Genomic DNA, 19969 nt, shown 5'->3' on the forward strand with positions numbered 1-19969 from the left:
CAAGATGCCCATTGGCCTTAACGGTCACCTGAGTTATGTAAAGACGCCCATTGCCCTGATTTAATGCAAAAGTAGTGTGAAAGATCTGGGTGGTATATGTACTATGTACAAAAAGTGGTTCTGTCAGTCAGGTGACAGGACAAGTCCCTTTAGCTCAGTGGTAGAGGGTTGGCCTCCAGAACCTGGGGTTGTGGGTTTGATCCCAGCTGGGGCACCTCTTCTTTCCACTTCTTTCTTTCCTATTACGAACGAGCTGTTGGATTTTTGTTTTGTTTATTTGAGTAACGTCACTTGCTAAAAAGAAAACAGCTGTCCTATAAATATCTGATATATTGATTCAACAATGAAGAGAGTTTGTGTATTGTAATTTGCCATTTGGAAGCTTTCCATCTTTTTATACTGAACATAAATTACATACAACTTCATGGTCAGTTCCATTTTGATGACGTGTTTTGAAGTGTCTGATGGGAGTGTCAATGTAATTTGTGAGGTCAGAAGGAGTTCCTCAATACCATCAGTATCATTCAATAGGTCAGCTCTGTCAATGGATAGACAAAAATCAGTAACGGTATTGTTTATGACTGTGAATTTTTCCTAACTTCCTGGCATTTGGAGCGTAACCAAATGAAGTTATAGACAATACGTTTACACTAGAACTGTTGCAAGGATGGCATGAGAAGGCTAATACCCCTCGCCCATCATCAAACCCAACCCTTCTGCCAGTACTTGTTTAAAGAGGCATTACCCATTAAAATAAGCAGATAAATAGAACACATGCAGGCCATGCAATAAAACGGATCGAAAAAGTAAACCCAGGTGCTTCATTATGTGCTGACTAAGTACATCAATCTAAATGTTTCGTTGAGAATTATAGGAGTTGTTATGGACAATGTTCTATGTTCAGACATATGCACACCACTGCCATTAACATATGCCTATTAAAAACATCAGCTATGTGGACAACTTCATTTTGTGCTGGATACATCAGAGAAGTTTCGAAAAAATAGGATGTACAAGAGATCCCAGACCGACATTTGCGCCTACCACTGAAAAAGCTTTACTGGCTCCATGAAAGATCGATCTTTTCTCTTCTTTCCCCTTTTCCTCGTATTTAAAGGACATAATGTGCTGACAAATTTTACTGTACTTTTGTTCATCTGAACAGTCATAAAACTTAACATGTATAACTAGGGACAAAGAAGACACCACAAATAACATATTGGAAATACCAACAGAGTAATTTCTTAGGAATGTTTATTTCCAAGATGGCCGTCTGTCGGCCATTTTGTTTTTTCAATCAGTCCCAAAATCGACTATGGACAACTAGGGACCAAGGGGAACAGACGCATACAGTTTGGGAAATATCCCCCTGAACTTCTCAAGAAATAGCAGTAACAAGAATAGTGTAAGGACAGATCATGGACTTGGTGAAGATGTTTCAAAGAAATCTGACATACTTTGTATGACACCCACATTCAAGATTAAAACAAGATCTCTCACTATAAACGTCAACCATAGAACCTCACAAAGAAACTTCCCAGGCCTATGGTTTTGGACATTTATAGCGATTAGCTCGTCTTCATCACTTGGCGGGAGGCAGACTTCGTACGATATGCTTACGCGCATATAGTCCGTGGTTAATTTATATTACTTAATGCAATATTGCATACTCTCAATATTTAAAGTCTTTCATATATTTACTTTTTTACAAAGTTATTGCCGAAACATTAATTTTGAAAATGATTAAATTTGTAAAACAAAAAGGCATTTTTGAATATTAATGAGTGACTTTTTACAGCTGTTTCCGACTGAGGTTGTGGTAGAAACAGATCACACGACTCGTGATTGTTGAGTATGGTATTTATTTCACTCTCGTTAGATAATTTTCAAAAGTTACAGAAAGGCACTCGCTAAAGCTCGTGTCTTTTGTAACTTTTAAAAATTAACTTACTCGAGTGAAATAAATACCATATTCAACAACCACTCGTTGTGTAACCTCTATGTATATGAGGTGTATCTCTGATGTTTAAGTTTTTTTTTTATCAATTGTCGCCCATTTACTCCTGTGGAGGCGATACATTTTGCTATAGTTTATGGAAATGATATTTTTCAAGATACATTTTATCCATTTTCAGTAGTAACAAATTCATACTTGGTTGGAGTTGTCATCATGTGCACGCTAAGGGCATGAGGGGCGGAGCCAAAAGGGGTCAAAATAGCTAAAACAATAATTGTCTACTTCAGACCCAGATATGATGAAAACCTCCTCATAGATGGAAATATCCTGATGTGATTAATCAAAATGGGAATTTCACAACCCCTTGGGTCCCAACATATCACAACAACAAATAACAATTGCATTACAACTCACGTGACCTGTTAGGCCCATGGGGCTCTTGTTTTAAAGTACTGTATTAGTTGGATGTGTTGATATTAGCTTCCAATAATAATCCCTCTACTTGCCTATAATTAGATGTTGGTTACAGGGACATGTCACATGCTAATTAAGTGTACAGCAATATATATATATATACTGTGATGCCCATTTATTATATATAATATCTTCCATTGTATATATAAATGTGTACCTGGTAGTATTTGACATGTCCCTATAGGTTGTAGGTTATGGAGTTATGCACTATAGAAATATTCAAATTTCAAATATTTCATATCAATATGGATAAGGTGTAGGGATGCAACGATTCGGGTATATCTCGATTCGATTCGAATCTTGATTTGTGACTTCCGATTCGATTAATTTCGATTCGATTATTAGCATCCAAGAAATACATGATTTTCAAACATATTTACTAATTTAGATGAGAAGTCAGAAAAAAACCACTTTGTAAATAGGTAAAATTACTTTTACAAGTTGCAAGTTTATTGCAAAATCATATAAACATTGCAGTCATGCATCAGAGCACTGTAAACAATTAAGTCTTTGTCTACTTCTGACATATTGAAAGAAATGTATCACAAAAACTTAACACACATAATCTTTTGACCAGATAGATCCTTGACTAGAAATGAATCAATATGCACAAGTTTTTGAACAATTCTTGAAAGTTCAACTGGAATTACTATAATGTGATAACTTCACTTAAAGCAATAAAGAGTAAACACATATGCATTTAAACTACAAAGTTTTTTGCTAGGAAAATGAGCATATCAACATGTTCTGGTTTTTGTTCAGACCGACGATCGTTGTTAGCGGAAGACTCCGAACTGACCGAAGCAGCTTTATCACAGTCCACATTGTGTTTACGTTTTAGATGTGCGTTCATTGCTGTCGTCGAGCCAGCTTTGTATGACATCTTTAAATAACATATCTTGCAAATAGTGACATTTTTTTCCGTTTTTCCGTCGACGATTGGAAACCCAAAGTGTTTCCACACGGGAGATTTATATGATGCGGGCGGGTCGGCTAACTCGTACTCCATGTTTGCAGTAGTTTGCAGTAACAGCAACGCGCAATTTGATTGGCCTACGCAAAGTGTGTTGGCCAATCAAAATCTGCGTTTTAACAGGACTAGGAGTGCGTCTAAATGTAAAGTCAAACACGGACCGAATTTGTAAGAATCGAATCGAAATATCAGAGTTGTGAATCGAGAATCGAATCGGGAGCAAGTAATCGCGGTTCACCATAATCGCGGTGAATCGTTTCACTCCTAATAAGGTGTCAGTGCTATATATTAAAAAAATGTTTAAAACAGTTGATTTTCAAACAGAATGTGTTCTGTATCAAAAACAATATATTGGTTTTTGCCCTGAAACATTTATCCTAGATATTATTATTAAAAAGAGTTATACAATACTTATCCACAAGTTTTTGAGTATTGAGCCCACATTTTAAGAACATGCATCAGTAAACTGAATATTTCTCTTGGAATCTGCTTCAAACGTTGGGGGGAAAGTCCAGTTACATTATATGCTCCCCTGTGTGATAAAAATTCTGGTTGAAAATGACGTGCAATAGATTAATAAATGACAGTTATTCTCACCAATAAGAACTATTTCTGAACATTTTTCTTTTAGGCCAACAAAACCAATCGTCATTTGAAGATTTTCAAGTTCCCAATGGCTTTTCGGAACACTCGAGTTTCTTTCGGAAAAGTTAATTACTCTGGATTATTCCAACCATTTTAGTATATATTAATGTGTGCTTCCTAACACCAATCTTTAAAAATGGATGCGTTAATATAATAATTAATATTCAAATATATCAAATAAACTTATTGATAAAATTTTATATTGGTGTTAGTTATACTTTCTGTTGAAAATACGAAACTGTGCTTGCGCAAAGCTAGTTTTACACAGCTCCCGTTTATAACATTCGTCACTTGACACTTAGTCTCGTTCAACCAGACGCTTGATCACTTGTTATTCTCTATTCGGCGTAGCTTGCGCAGGCAACAAGAGTCTGGTTGAACGAGACTACTTGAGACTTCGCCTAAAAACCCGCCATTTTGACTCCATTGCGTAAGTCTGTGACGCCATGAGCCAAAGGTGTGTTTTGCAGATAAATCCTAATATCTCGGAAACGGAGTCAACTACGACGTCCGCAATTTCTTAGCCTTTCCTTATATGGCATGAAGTATTTCCATAGCTTGATATAGCAAAACGTTCAGGGAACACTTCAATATGCACATTTCGAGGGCAGTTCAAGGTCACGTGATGTATGGTATTGTTTTCGACATAAATTAATGCAAAATCAACCTGCAGAATATGATGTATAGTGCTGATTACGGAGGATCTACAAACTGTTGTAATGCGATATTGACATGTGACACTGAAATAAAATAAATTGTATTGTAAAATACAAGTCAACGAACGGGAACATGATGCCCTTTTATTATGTTTCCCGAAAGACAAGCCACACCTGTAGTCTACCGTCAAGCCTCAACCAGAGCCTACCTTATATATTGCTGCAATTAATTGATTGATTGATTGTTAGGTTTAACGTCTGCTTCACTACCGAGTAGTTCGGTCAATCTCAGGTAAGATGTACAGGTGTGAAAACCACGTGATTATGTGGCTATTCAATGCAATAAACTGAATGGAATTGGATTACCAGGTACAGTTGTCTCACCTGTACGTCTTACCTGGGAATCTCCAAATAACTCATTACAGCAGAATTACGACAGTGGTAATGGAGTTTTAATTAGCAAATTTATCGCCAGTGGAGGAATGTCATACTCCGTATATACCAGTCTTTTTGAGTCATTAGTACAACCAATTATGTTATACGGCTCTTGTATTTGGGGTATAGCGGAACAACGCTTAATCAACATTGGAGTGAATAAATATACTTCCAATACTGGTGTCCTTGGAGATTTTGGATGGTCATCTTGTCGGGCAAAACAACACTAAGAAGTTTTTAGACTTTACTGTAGACTACAAAATGTGAATACAGATAGGCTTCTACATAAAGTGTATATCTGGTCATCTAGGAGTAGAAACTCGTGGGAAGGGTGTGTCTGCAATTTAGGAAACAAACTTAAGGTATCAAATATACTTAACACTCACGTATCTGTTAAAACCAAACTACGTACAATTACCGGTTCCATTAACAAGAATGACGAAACTTTTTGGTTCTTGAAATTATGGAACGACAAAATTTCAAGCAGTAAACTAAGAACGTTCAGAAGATATTAAAAGGACAAGTTGACGGAACATTATATAACGTCATTTATACCACGTCACTATCGGAGCCACCTCGCTAAACATAGACTCGGTTGTCTCCCCTTAATGTTGGAAACTGGACGCTACAGTAACTTGCCAGCAGAGCAAATGAAATGCCCTTTCTGCTTAAATATAGTGGAAGATGAGTCTCATTTCCTTTGTGACTGTCCTGTGGTATAGTGGTATCAGATATGATCTATTCAAAAACGCAATGAACTCCTTTATTTGTTTTAATGAACTTATTTCAACTGAAAAGTTGTTTTATTTATTGCAGGATAATGCGCTTCGATTTTCACTTTCTAAAACAATTTATTTTATGATGAGACAAAGGTGGTCGCTTTTAAATGTGTAAATATACAATTGTAAATTATAATGTATCGCAATATTGATTTAACTGTAATGTGATGAAGAAAAATATGTAATTCTACTATTCTATAAGTAATTTATGAACTCGCTGTATATGATATTTTATGAATGATTGTTTGTGAATTTAATGATGCGTGACACTATAATAAAACATTGATTGATTGGTAATAAAGAACTTGTGTAGTGTATGATCACACATCTAACCCACTTAGAACACATGTCTGTTATTTCAACCGGCAGGTGTGATATGCTTGAATCTACCTGGAACTATGCTTTACCTGCGACTACATGTGCCATTGTAATTAGCAATGTATAGAGCTAATAATGTTTAATAAGATACAATGTATCATACACAAAGTTATAGCAGATACGTACGTATATACTGGTTTTATTCGTCTTTGATTAGAATTATGATAACGGAATAATTTCAGTATATATGTTGTTTCTATAATTTTGTAGAGGTAGTGGTGCTGCCATGATATAAATGTAAATTATAAATGTTTTATAATAATTTGGCAGTGCGATCACATTGCACTATTATCATGCTGATATGATATTTATGATTAGTTCATAAATATAACAGTTATTTTGCAGCTTTGATAACAAAGGACATCTTCGGAGGGTAGAGTCAAGATTTCGTATTGGGTAGGGTAATGTTTTATAATATGTGCTTGTCATTGGAGACTGCTCTCAAATTCTCAGTATTTTAAAACAAACATAGAATGCTGTCACCCATTTATAAGTATAATCGTGTTATTATGACCAACACCACGGACTTAGATTCTAATTCCGTACACATAGTGTACTGTGATAACGGTATAGTGGTTGAAAGCTGGTCAAGCTAGGAAGAGGACTGAAGCGGTGATCAACAGATCTAGAGGAGTCACCGCCTTCAAAACCTTGGACAAGGTTTTCCCGACTTGCCATGAAAAATAAATATCGTGTTGTGTTGTTCAAGTAGCATTTTTATGTTTTCGATTCGTTTTTCAGCAGAGTGCTTTAAATAACTCCAGATGACTGTTACGTTAATTAGCCAATACCGTGTTACGCAGTGAATACAATCACATCAAACAATTCGCATTACTTTACGATATCAACAAATACCAGAATTTCGAAAATAACGTGGCGTTGTCGTCATGCCATTGTGACGTGGTTTTAAAGACAATAGACACGACATCAAGATTGCTATGTTGAAGGTTGTTCAATAATATCTGCATATAGTGGTGACACGGTTAATATACATATTAATGAGTTTTACATTTCATGAGATGAATTTATAACGAGTCGAACCTTTTTTCCTTTATTTTAGCAGCCTCTGTTCAGTTCGTTAATAATACTCTTTTGTAACTAAATTCTACACCAATTATTAGATGGCAAATAGCATTAACAGGTAGACAAGAACATTTGCATATCATCACGACTCTTGTATGAAAAGAAAAAGTACACAGAACTAAACATGTTCCACGTAATGATCACTTGAAATAGATTCTATATATAATTTTATTTTTTTACATTATTAAAAGTTGTCACTCGACAAACAAATTTTCGAGGACGTACGCATCATTTAGCTCGTCCTCCTGATCTGCAACGGAATGAGATCAAGATTTGTAACCATTCACTCACGACACACAGGGACCTGAAAATTTGTTACAGATATATTTGTATATAGGTGTTCAGAATAATTTTACATATCTTAGAGGTTTATGATCATTGGGGGTGTCATTTTTACCGAAAGCCGGTCTAAACCACTGTAAAATTACCCTGAACAATTAGTTTCGGTCCAAATATAGCTGTAACAAATTCCCAGGTCCCTGTGGTTGCTACGGGCGTTGTCATAGTTGCAACATCTTCGGTAACAATAGCGATGTACACATTTCTTCGAGTGCAACAACAACAACAACAACAACAACGCAGAAAATTACTGCATATAGTCAGAGGACTTCTGCATTTAAAAGGAGGTGCATTTATCTTCTTTTTTTCTTTTTCTACAGAAGAGTTATATATATGTAAATGTACGCTCATGTTAATGATCTTGATTGAAGTGACATCGGTAGGGTGTCATATCAGTAATTTAATGGTTCCGAGTTCGCCCAACACTGGGCATGATATTTTTTCCCCCATAAATATTATTATTATAAAAATACTAAATCCTAAACAAATAGTACTCTTTACCTTAGACCATCATTTTGTATTTTCATTGTTGCGATATCGCTATGGCAGATACGTAAGTACTAAATTTGAGATTTTTTTCTTTTTATATTATTTTTTCGTCCATAATATATAAATTTTCTTTCTTCTAATTTTCTTAATGGTCATATACAATTATTGTACATTCAAACTGATGTGAACACTTTAAATAGATTATGTACTTATGTAATGAATTAAAATGTTATTTTTCAATACAGTTTTATTCGAGAGAAAAAAATAGAAAAAGTCACTGCGAGTACATTAGACAAATGCATCAGAATGTGACGAGAACTACGGGCCGTGATATTCTTGTCAATCAAACAACAGCGCAGCATCGACAAGAACATCAACCAATCATCGCGCAATTACCGGTAATTCCTCGGGAACGAGAATATGCTATGTTATTAGTTTTTATACAAACTGCTAGTATTGCGACCAAAGAATAGCACTTCGGGTATTTTTGTCAAACGTGCAATGTATTGTCCTTATTCTTTCATATGCAGCGGTATGTTCCTCTACGGTATAGGACCGATGCACAGGCGACATCTGGTGTTTTGCCAAGGACATCTTCAAACCATGGATACATTAACAATCCCGTTCAAGTGTTCAAACCCGTTGACATTTTACTTTTGTATTTTTATTTCATTGATAACTTATATAACCCGACCATTCTCCTGATAAATACAGAGGAGTATCGCCGCTCAGGGTAAATATGACGGTAACCAATATGACCGCGGTATTTTTCTCGTATCGCCCTTAGCGATATGTACTGCTGACGCCTGATGGTCTTTTGTGTAACGACCGCGGAGGACCGCGGAGGATCGCGAGGGATCGCAGGGGCACAGATGATCATCAACATCTTTCGCGATTGAATGCTGATGATATACCGGCGTAATTGGTCTATCATCAAAATACGGTGATTTGTCATCGAGGAAACGCGTCCCCTTAAATCCTCAGGGTTCGCGGATTGTTCGTAATGGCTATGAACTGTACTGTACTTGTCATAGGCGCGACGTCACAATTAAAACAATTGAAACTTACAACAAATCACAGGGCTGATAGGTCATATTACATGGGTTTATACGCAAAAAGATACTGGGTAACACAGTACATTATACAATTATGGACTTTAGTGCTGGTGAATATGATGTGATATCAACCTGAAAAGGTGATATTAACCGAGGCGAAGTTATTATATTTTTGTTTTATTATATGCTTCAACAATGAATTTTTCAAAATAAAAATGCAAGCCTCCGTGTTAAATTTAGCCAGGGTTTAATCCAACAGTTCAGGATTGTAGCTTTCGAAGACATCGTCAGGGTGATATTTCTTAGGATAAGTAAGCATGGAGGACATTTGTGTAAACAGCATATTTATCTTCGAGTAGTTTTTTGAAATTGTCGGTAACGGAGACGAAGTGTTTGCAATCATCCATCTTCTGTTGTTGTCTGACAGATCGTGTTCCGGTCTAACTGCGCATTCGCTACGACAGGTTGCGGGGAATTTCCATATAGGCTATAACTAGTCTACATGAGTTTTTGAGGACTGGTCACGTGTATAGGATCCGGCCAATGACATTACGCGAAAATTTCAAGCATACATTTGATGCTCTAGTAATTGGATGGTTGTTACAGAAACACGTCTCACTCTGTTTTGTTTACAGACGATTTAGTGCGGTGATCACAAACCTTTCTCCGTGACATCTCTGAAGAATTTAGTTGTTTCTGGCAATACCATTTGATATATTGCTGTTACTACTGAAAATTCATGAACTCCCTTTAACTGAATCTGATTTGATACCTGGAATCCTCCATTAACGTGTTCCCCTACGTTATGCATTGGTTCACACTAAGACGTGCTATTTTTACTTAGTCTGAAACGTAACTTTACTATCACCGGCAATGAAAATAACATTTTCCGTCCAAAGATATTTTATATACTCACTATTAAGTTTGTATAGAATATGCCCACTTGTAAAATGTTACATGTAGCGATATTCCATCTTGAAAATCTAAAAGCTTTGACTTGTTGCTAGTATTTGTGATCATTCTGAGTGAGTGTTACCGACTAGTCTGAAGTATTAACAGCTATAGAACTAAGCATGTATCACAGACGTTAGCAGACGCGCTGTAATTATCATTGTAAGTAAGTCGTCTGTAGGAAAATAAGTCATCTCAACATATATGATTTCACATCAAGACTACCTTTAAATCACCGATATTATTATTACTACTCAAAATGATAATCTTCGGTTCAAAATTAGATATTTTTCTAAATAATTCAATACTCTAGAGACGGGGACAGTCTAGTTCATAACAAGTAACAGAAATTATACGATACGGCCAGGACTTACACAAGTTGCACTGTAAAGAGGATAGACAAAGGTAGCTACAGGAATCAAACATGTCAAAAAGCTAAAGGAAAGCCCTCCACAGAAACAAGGAAACACGAATCCTTCCTTCTCATTAGTGTAGAGGTAATCTGGCCTTTATATGTCTATTTTCGTATGGGGAAGGAGAAAGAGTGGCACATCCTCCCCTCAAATTCAACAAGTAGCCATTTTCGGCCCTAAACTTTAATGTTTTAGTTTTCGATCAATCACAAGAAAGACAAGAGGCCCAAGGGCCTTAGCGGTCACCTGAGTTATATCATAGGTACTGGTAGCGTTATTTTATTGTTTAGATGTGATGTGGAAATCAGCATGTAAACTAAGTGAAATACAATACTTGTCATGTCATCAAATTAAAGGATAAACATTTGAAAATATTGGTAAATGTCCCCTTTGGGGCCCCGCCCTAGCCCCTGGGGATCGGGCAGGAATCATTATTTTATAATGTAATACCCTCATTCACCAAAGATGATTCTGACTAAGTTTGAGTAATTTTCTACTGAAAATGGATAAGATATACCCAAAAGTGTTATTTCCCTATATAAACTGTAGTAAACTTTACCCCCTCCCCAAGGGAGAACGGATAGCTCGGGGTCCTGAAATTTACAATTTAAATAAAGCCCCTGATGATCGTGCGAATAGTAGGTTTGTAATATTTGATTCATATATTTGCATTACATATGAAACATTCAAATATTACAAATATGAAAACCATGGCTAGCTGCTTGTGATTTCCATTAACTTAACACGGCATTACTATATTTAAGAGGCGCCGTTTTACTTCCTATTCACATTTGGTGATGGCACTGATTGGGATAGGTGACCAACACCAATCGCCTCCATACATTAGGATACAGGTTGTCTTCATTCATCAAAGAGTATAGAAAATCCCGGTTTGAAATGAGGTTTTTATTAAGGACCGCAACTTTCTTTCTGCATTGAAACTCAGGGATATCAATTATTTAGCCGCATTACATAGACAATGCATGTCAACTCCAGGACAAATAGCGGTTCCCACGGAACATGTTTAGTAGCCCTTAGCAACAGATACTCACTTATCTACGTAGAGAGAGAAATCTTTTTGTAAACGTAACATTGGAAAGATGGCCGTCACGATACCGACAATGACAAGTAGACTTTACGAACCCATTGAAATAGTTCTTTAATGACATTCCTTTATACACAAAAACATGCGATTGGTTATACATAACAAGAGGCCCAAGGGCCTTAGCGGTCACCTGAGTTATATCATAGGTACTGGTAGCTTTATTTTATTGTTTAGATGTGATGTGGAAATCAGCATGTAAACTAAGTGAAATACAATACTTGTCATGTCATCAAAGGATAAGAATTTGAAAATATTGGTAAATGTTCCCTTTGGGGCCCCGCCCTAGCCCCTGGGGATGGGGCAGGAATCCNACCCAAAAGTGTTATTTCCCTATATAAACTATAGTAAACTTAACCCCTCCCCAAGGGAGAACGGATAACTCGGGGGTCCTGAAATTTACAATTTAAATAAAGCCCCTGATGATCTTTCTTTTTATGCACTGAAATTGAATGTAGTACCTCTGAGTCTGGAGAAGAAGATTTTTGAAATATTGGTTAATTTCCCTTTGGGGCCCCACCCTGTCCCAAAGGGGTTGGGGTAGGAATCTCAATTTTACAATTTGAAACCTTCTATCTCCAAGGATAATTCTCACCAAGTAAAAATAATTTCCTACTGAAAGTTGTCAAAATATATCCAAAAGTGTTATTTCCCTATATAAACTATAGCAAACTTTACCCCCTCCCCCAGGGAGAACGACGGATAGCTCGGGGGTTCTGAAATTTACAATTTAAATAAAACCCCTGATGATCTTTCTTTCGATGTAGAGAAAATGACTGTAGTACCTCTGAGTCTGGAGAAGAAATATTTTGAAATATTGATATTTTAATTTTCCCTTGTGGGCCCCGCCCTGACCCAAGCGGTTGGTGTAGGAATCTCAATTTTACAATTTGAAACCATTTCCTCCAAGGATAATTCTCACCAAGTAAAAAAAAAATCCTACAGTAAGTTGTCAAAATATACCCAAAAATGTTATTTCCCTATATAAACTATAGTAAACTTTACCCCCTCCCCAAGGGAGAACGACGGATAGCTCGGGGGTTCTGAATTTTACAATTTTAATAAAACCCCTGATGATCTTTCTTTCGATGTAGAGAAAATGACTAGTACCTCTGAGTCTGGAGAAGAAGATTTTTGAAATATTGATTTTTAATTTTCCCTTGGGGGCCCCGCCCTGGCCCCAGGGGTTGGTGTAGGAATCTCAATTTTACAATTTGAATCAATCTTCCTCCAAGGATAATTCTCACCAAGTAAAAATAATTTCCTACATAATCTTGTTGTTGTAAATTCTTAGAATTTTTTTTAAAACCGATGTAATCATTGCGTTCTTTGGTCAAGTAAAGTGGCTTGTTTTTTTAAGCCGCTCTTGGTGAGAGCCAGAAAACGAAATGACGGACCCACTTCCGTTCGGGGTGCGTGCACATAATTCGGTCTTGCATGCTTCCGCTATATAGTTTCGTATTGTAGGGAATAGGAAGTAGAATATCTGACACTCACATGTGGGTTACATCACATACTCTTCTCCAAATAATAATCCATACTTTAAACACAGAATTTGATGTTATCGAAGTCCGTGCTTTAAATAATTGCTGCAAACAAAATGTTTGTCTCTGGTGCATTCTACGAGTGTTGTGATGGTGAAATTCGTGCACTTGGTTTGAGCGTTTTAGCAACTCTGATTGAGGTTACTCGGAGGAGTGTTTGTTATCGTAACTGATTCGAGAAAGCACATGTGAGGACTGTCAAGCATGGACCACAGGGTCACGTTACAGCTGTCTGTACGGTCTAGCTTTTTATATTTTGTAGGTACAAGGAAGAAGTAAACATATGTACTTATAAACCGTATGAGTGATGAAGTATAACCACTATTTTGATGTTTCAAAAGGGAACGTAATATGACATACAGTACTTAGGTTGATAACGGCAGAGACTTATATATTAATAGTCTATACGTCTCTGATAACGGTAATAAACCATCGTTGCTACCACGGACGTGGCTCTGAGACGAGACGATGTGTGAACTCTGTATGCTTATCAAACATTTCTGTAACACAGCATGCTATTTCTGGTGTATTTATTTATGAAAATGAAAGAATTTAAGAACATGACACAACTGCCGCTGCTGTTTGACAAGAATTCGCGCTGTGTCAAAATATTATCCAATCCGGTGTAAGGGAAATAACTCTTACGTTGGTAAAGTCGCATTGAGAAATATAATTCAAATATATTCCAGGAACTTTTGTGAGATTTTGTGATGAATTGTATATTCAATGACAGTAAATAAAGTCACTACATATATTAATGATTATTATTAATATGAATAAAAAATAAATAGAAATAAAGGAGTACATTGTCTCTTTTCTCCATGCATGTTTTCCCACTACTGTTAATTATCCTTCATTTCACAAGCACAAAATGCACCTATTATTTATTACCCATTCACCATTCTGCACGTAAATGCTCATGTCACATCATTTGAGGATGCTAATTAATGAAAAATACAACAATGCGTCACCAAAGAGAGTGAACAAAGAGGAGAGGGAGAAATGTTTTTAAGGTGGCTCCACACATCGTCATCAGCGTCCATTTTCGTGACGTACTTCCGGAAAAAGTACAGCTCGAACTCAATTATCTTGATCGAAATGTGCATGTTCACCGGTCGTCATTTCCGTATTGCGTATCGGGCATTCAATATCGTAGTGCACATTATAGTAACACCTGGGCCGTTTTCGTTTAAACGGTCAAACCGATCGGACCACTGTTGTTCGTTTATTAAATAAGGTCTCACCCGGATCAAAGTGATTGTAAAATGTAAAATAAATTAATTATAAAGCCATTGAGTATATTTTATTCAATTTCCCACTCTATATGTATAGATTTTTGTGTCCTGTTTGCTTTTAGCTTGTAGATAATCGCTTCTATCCGTACAAATTCAATAAAAAACACTTTGTGTAACATGTGTTACATAACATATTTTGCGATAGATAAAATATTTGTAGGGTTAATTAGAAATGCTTCTTTTAATTTTTTTATTGTTGTTATTGTTCCGAACAATGCCACACACAAAAAAACGGAAAATATTAAAATTGACGACAATTCAATTTTTTGGTATTTTTTCCAAAAAAGTCCCCAAACTATCAGAATGTTTAGATTTTCATAAAATCAACTCTACATAGTTGCATAACCTTTATATGAAAGTTTTAACGAATTTTGCTGGTTAATTGCGAAAGTGTGGAGCCACCTTAAGACATCATTTAAGAGGTGATTGAATCACATGACCTGATTTTCAATTAGCAGAATAAAAACACATATCTGAGGTATTATAGTAGAAATTGATGCTCCACGTGTTACTGAAGCAATTAAATTTAAAGTGGTGAGCGGCTTTAATGTCACACTGACATAATTCTAGTTTAAAAGTAAGACGAATTTTTTTTAATTACCCAACTCATAAACCAAGGCGACTTAGAGACTAGTTGTCACCTAATTACTAAGTTTGTACTCACCACCGGCCAAACAATCTTTAACTGAGACATTAGTTCTCCCTTAAATCCATCTCGGCACAGTCTATGTGTCCATTTTGTACATCCTTCAGTATTTTGGTCTTCGTCCATTTCACTAGACATGATCTGGTTGTAACACACGCGATTTCACACTCCTAACCCTGTAAATGTTTGCCACACGGGACTGCTGGGACAAGCAATCTGGCCTGTCGTCTCGCTTGGCCTGAATGACGTCAGACGTCAAGGGGATGTCCAACAATCGTTGTGATTAGTGATCCGAAACGTGTCATGTTTTTGTTTTGTTTATTCAACTTGAAGCCTTACGGCTCATAAGCATACACAGCAACGTATAATTGATACATCAGTGGTATGAAATACCAAATAATTATAACATCATAAATGAAGCATAATCTTGTACATCGCATATATATTAGTACCTATAAATGGACAGTATAATTCTTTGAATTATTATTACGTACAAGATAAATAAATTATCAGAAGATGGACAGCTCTTGTAAAATTACCTCACCTATAAGTGTACCGTGACTATCGGAAAACAGATGAGGTGACAACATTGTCTTAGCATAATACCAACCGGGGCTCAATAAAGATAAGTTAATTACAAAAACAAAACAAAACAGGCATACAATTTGTATACAGTGGTGTAGTCAGGGGATGGACAAAACAATATGCGTAAACCTGGAAATAAACAAGCACTCATATGTTATCAGTCAGAGTGAGAAAAAAACACAATTACCTAAGGTTGGAATCTAGACCGTTCTAACCAACTTGATTGCAGATACTTTCCTAGATTACAAAGCTCTTTTCTGTTACGTACAGATAGCAGCTGGACAAGTTTATATGAAGATTGACGGCTCCAGTGATACTTTTTAAGGAACTTTTTACGAATATCAACATGGAGTGGACAAATCAAAACAAAATGGAACTCGTCCTCTACCTGGTTTTGATTACGATAACGACATAACCTGTGTTAAATGTGCGACGACATATTATCAAAATGAATGTATGACAAAGAAATGAGGTGCGTAAGATACGCTGTGCACCTATTTCAGTTCGCTGCATTGACGCGGTCTAAAGTACACGATTAATGAGCACGTATGCACGTGCATTCGGTGACTCCGTATCTAAAAATAGTACTTGTTGGTCAACGCCTACGTAATTATTATTCATGAATCCTGATATAATTAGATATTGCAGGGAACTAAAACACAAGGAAGAAAATAGAACATTAATCTAAAGTACACGATTAATGAGCACGTATGCACGTGCATTCGGTGACTCCGTATCTAAAAATAGTACTTGTTGGTCAACGCCTACGTAATTATTATTCATGAATCCTGATATAATTAGATATTGCAGGGAACTAAAACACAAGGAAGAAAATAGAACATTAATCTAAAGTACACGATTAATGAGCACGTATGCACGTGCATTCGGTGACTCCGTATCTAAAAATAGTACTTGTTGGTCAACGCCTACGTAATTATTATTCATGAATCCTGATATAATTAGATATTGCAGGGAACTAAAACACAAGGAAGAAAATAGAACATTAATCACATAAAACAATCAATGTAACAGTTATTTATTTGCAACGCAGCAAATTTTTGATAGGCATTTTTTTCTGAAATACATTGTTCGTTACCCTAATCTAAAACATCTTCATAATAAAATCAGATTATAAAAATATTAACATGCAACTCCAATTATAAGCTTATGTATACATTACATGAAAATGGAACTATGTTATTTAAATGGCTCGCATATGTTAAAGATATTTTTTCTCAAACTGGCCTGAACTATGTGTGGTACTATCAATCAACATGTTCTTTTTCAAAAGACGAAATTAAGAGGCTTGTGAAAAGTAGACTGAAGGATCAATTTATACAGAAATGGTTTGATAATATTCTTAACTCCTCTAGAGGACAAACATATTCAATATTAAAGACAAAGTTTGAACAAGAAAAATATTTAATTAAACTTAATACAAATGATAGGAAAATAATGTGTAAATTCCGTTCTTGCAATATGCATTTACCCATAGAAAAAGGAAGATGGTTAGGTATTCCTCGTCAAGAAAGAACCTGTACATTATGTAATTTGTACATTGGAGATGAATTTCATTACTTATTTATATGTGAAAGTGTTTTAGTTAAATGTCTAAGAGAGAAATATATACCAAAATATTATTTCACTTATCCAAGTCAATTAAAAATGCAAGGATTGTTTAATATATTTAATGTAAAAATTTACACAAAACTTTGTAAATTCATAGAAAAGCTTGAAAAAATATTAACTTAATTTCTGTACTATTTGTGTACTTCTATATGTATCTATGCTATGTACAATGTTGTAATTGTGTACATCACACGCCATGTATCATACTTACTATATGTATGTGACCTCTTGTTACACACGTAAGTGTGTCGGAGTGAATAAATAAAACTTAAACTAAATTAATTTGTTAAACGTGAATTGATAAAAGCTCGAGTATGGAGAGCTACATATGTACGGACTACGGTGAGCAGATTACCCGTATCAACATTTCATATCTTTGTTCAAGATGGAATGCAATAACCTGATAAAATGTTTGGTCTTATAATTGGGGTTTCAATTTTTTCGGTAACAGCACATGCCTGTACCACTCTAAATTGTATTTGATGATGAATGTTTAATATCAACAGCCCTAAAATTGGTCCCTGAATGCGCTGTGTGTCAAACACGCATTAAAAGTCGGGAAAGCCACCATGTTGTATTGTTCAAAGTTGATACTTTGACAGCCTGTTTTTGATATTGATGCACGGCGCATAATTATCCAAGATTTTGTTTCTGATTTGTTGAAACAGAAAATATCCCTTTTGACTTTACTATTGGTCACGTTAGAGTTGAAACAGGAACAAGTGCGCTATACCTCTTTGATTGACATACCAAATGTTCTTGATTTTTTTTATATAATCTACGCAATTATATGTGAAAAAGAATCAAAGGTGTTTAAATCATACAATCATCACGAATTAGATATCTTGTTTCTCCTATCAACCGTATCCGGGTATCATATCCAATCACCACGAATTAGAAATTTTGTTTCTCATAGAACCCGTGTCCGGATATCATATCCAATCACCACGAATTATATATCTTGTTTCTCATAGAACCCGTATCCGGGTATCATATCCAATCACCACACATTAGATATGTTGTTTCTCATAGATCCCGTATCCGGGTATCATATCCAATCACCACGAATTAGATATCTTGTTTCTCATAGAACCCGTATCCGGGAATCATATCCGATCGCCACGAATTATATATCTTGTTTCTCATAGACCCCGTATCCGGGTAGTAGCAAGAGAGGGATGTGTGGCGTATCCTCACCCTTCTCAAATATGGATACGCCGCCCATCCCTTAATAATCCTCTCATCTCTGACAGTGGGGGATGCACCCGGGTGATAAGAGGATGATTAAATGTTTAGTTTTTAGTTTATTTCCAATGTTTGAATTCGCCTCACTAGACACAGCATCTATTACAACACGTGGATCATATCATATCGAAGAAAGGACCGAGTGTTATCAGTGGACAATTCATCGACGCACCTTTGTGAAAACCACGTCAAATTAGAAAACGTTGGAATCCCTTACACTATAAGAAATTGTTCTGCTACCTTTTCTGTCGGTCGATTGTTTTCCCGTATTATCTTGAGATTCCACCGGAGATCGAGGATTATCACTGACAGTTAAAATGTGTAGTCCATCGGTCTATGTACTATCGACTTCAAAGTTAAAATGTGTAGTCCATCGGTCTATGTACTATCGACTTCAAAGTTAAAATGTCTAGTCCATCGGTCTATGTACTATCGACTTCAAAGTTAAAATGTCTAGTCCATCGGTCTATGTACTATCGACTTCAAAGTTAAAATGTCTAGTCCATCGGTCTATGTACTATCGACTTCAAATAAAACTCATATGTTGCTAGTGAAACGTCTGCCGACGATAGAACTTACTTACAATTTATTTTAAAACAGCATTCTTTCTAAATATGTGGTCGTCCTTTTGAACACAATTCGGGCAACACAAAAATTCTATTTCTAATATCATTTTATTTTGAAAAAGGAGTATCTATCACACACGAAATGCATTGTGTAGAAGGAATTTGACGACAACAAATGTTTAAAACCTGTCACACATATAGTTTGTCATGCTGTGTACACAACAATTCAATTCAATTCAACTTTATTCTTTTCACAATACAATGTTTAGAGAAACATATTTACAATATAATATATAGTAATTGTAGTGTTCGTAGTCGGTAGTACACAGTCACAGTACTACCGCCAATCATGTCGTCGTTGAACAGCACTACTACGTGACCAGTTTCTGTGCCGGATTATATATATTGCAAAGTTACTGTACCGCTACGGTCCAAATGTACGGAAATGTATCAGTGAAAAATGTTAACAAAACAACTTCAACGTTGGTGTACTCTGTGTTTGAATGTCAATAAAACGTATAGCATATTTTCGGTATTACCGTTTAATGAGGATAGGTCGAACAACACACAGCCGATCATTCCAACTGATCGCCAGTCGCATTGACACAAGGAAGGCATCTTTCTTCCCAAACACCGTGCGCGATTGGAATGCCTTGCCTCCTGATATAGCGGAAGAGGAGACACTCAATGGCTTAAAGGCCGAGTGTCACGCCTCTAATCAAATAAAACA

The 19969-nt window shown here is 36.0% G+C and overlaps 1 protein-coding gene across 3 annotated transcripts in view; it reads right to left on the bottom strand.

The window, feature by feature from the left end:
• The window catches only part of LOC110462103 (multidrug and toxin extrusion protein 1-like), a 56843-nt gene extending 41404 nt beyond the window's left edge, over positions 1-15439 (bottom strand). For all 3 annotated transcript variants that reach the window (XM_021515933.1, XM_021515935.1, XM_021515934.1), the window contains exon 1: positions 15233-15439. In XM_021515933.1, coding sequence (XP_021371608.1) covers positions 15233-15352 — 120 coding nt within the window. In that variant the 5' untranslated portion in view covers positions 15353-15439. The remainder of the gene's footprint in view (positions 1-15232) is intronic.
• Positions 15440-19969: the final 4530 nt, after the last annotated feature.

Source organism: Mizuhopecten yessoensis, unplaced genomic scaffold, assembly GCF_002113885.1.
Source record: "Mizuhopecten yessoensis strain PY_sf001 unplaced genomic scaffold, ASM211388v2 scaffold10747, whole genome shotgun sequence".
In the NCBI taxonomy this organism is placed as follows: Eukaryota; Metazoa; Mollusca; class Bivalvia; order Pectinida; family Pectinidae; genus Mizuhopecten; species Mizuhopecten yessoensis.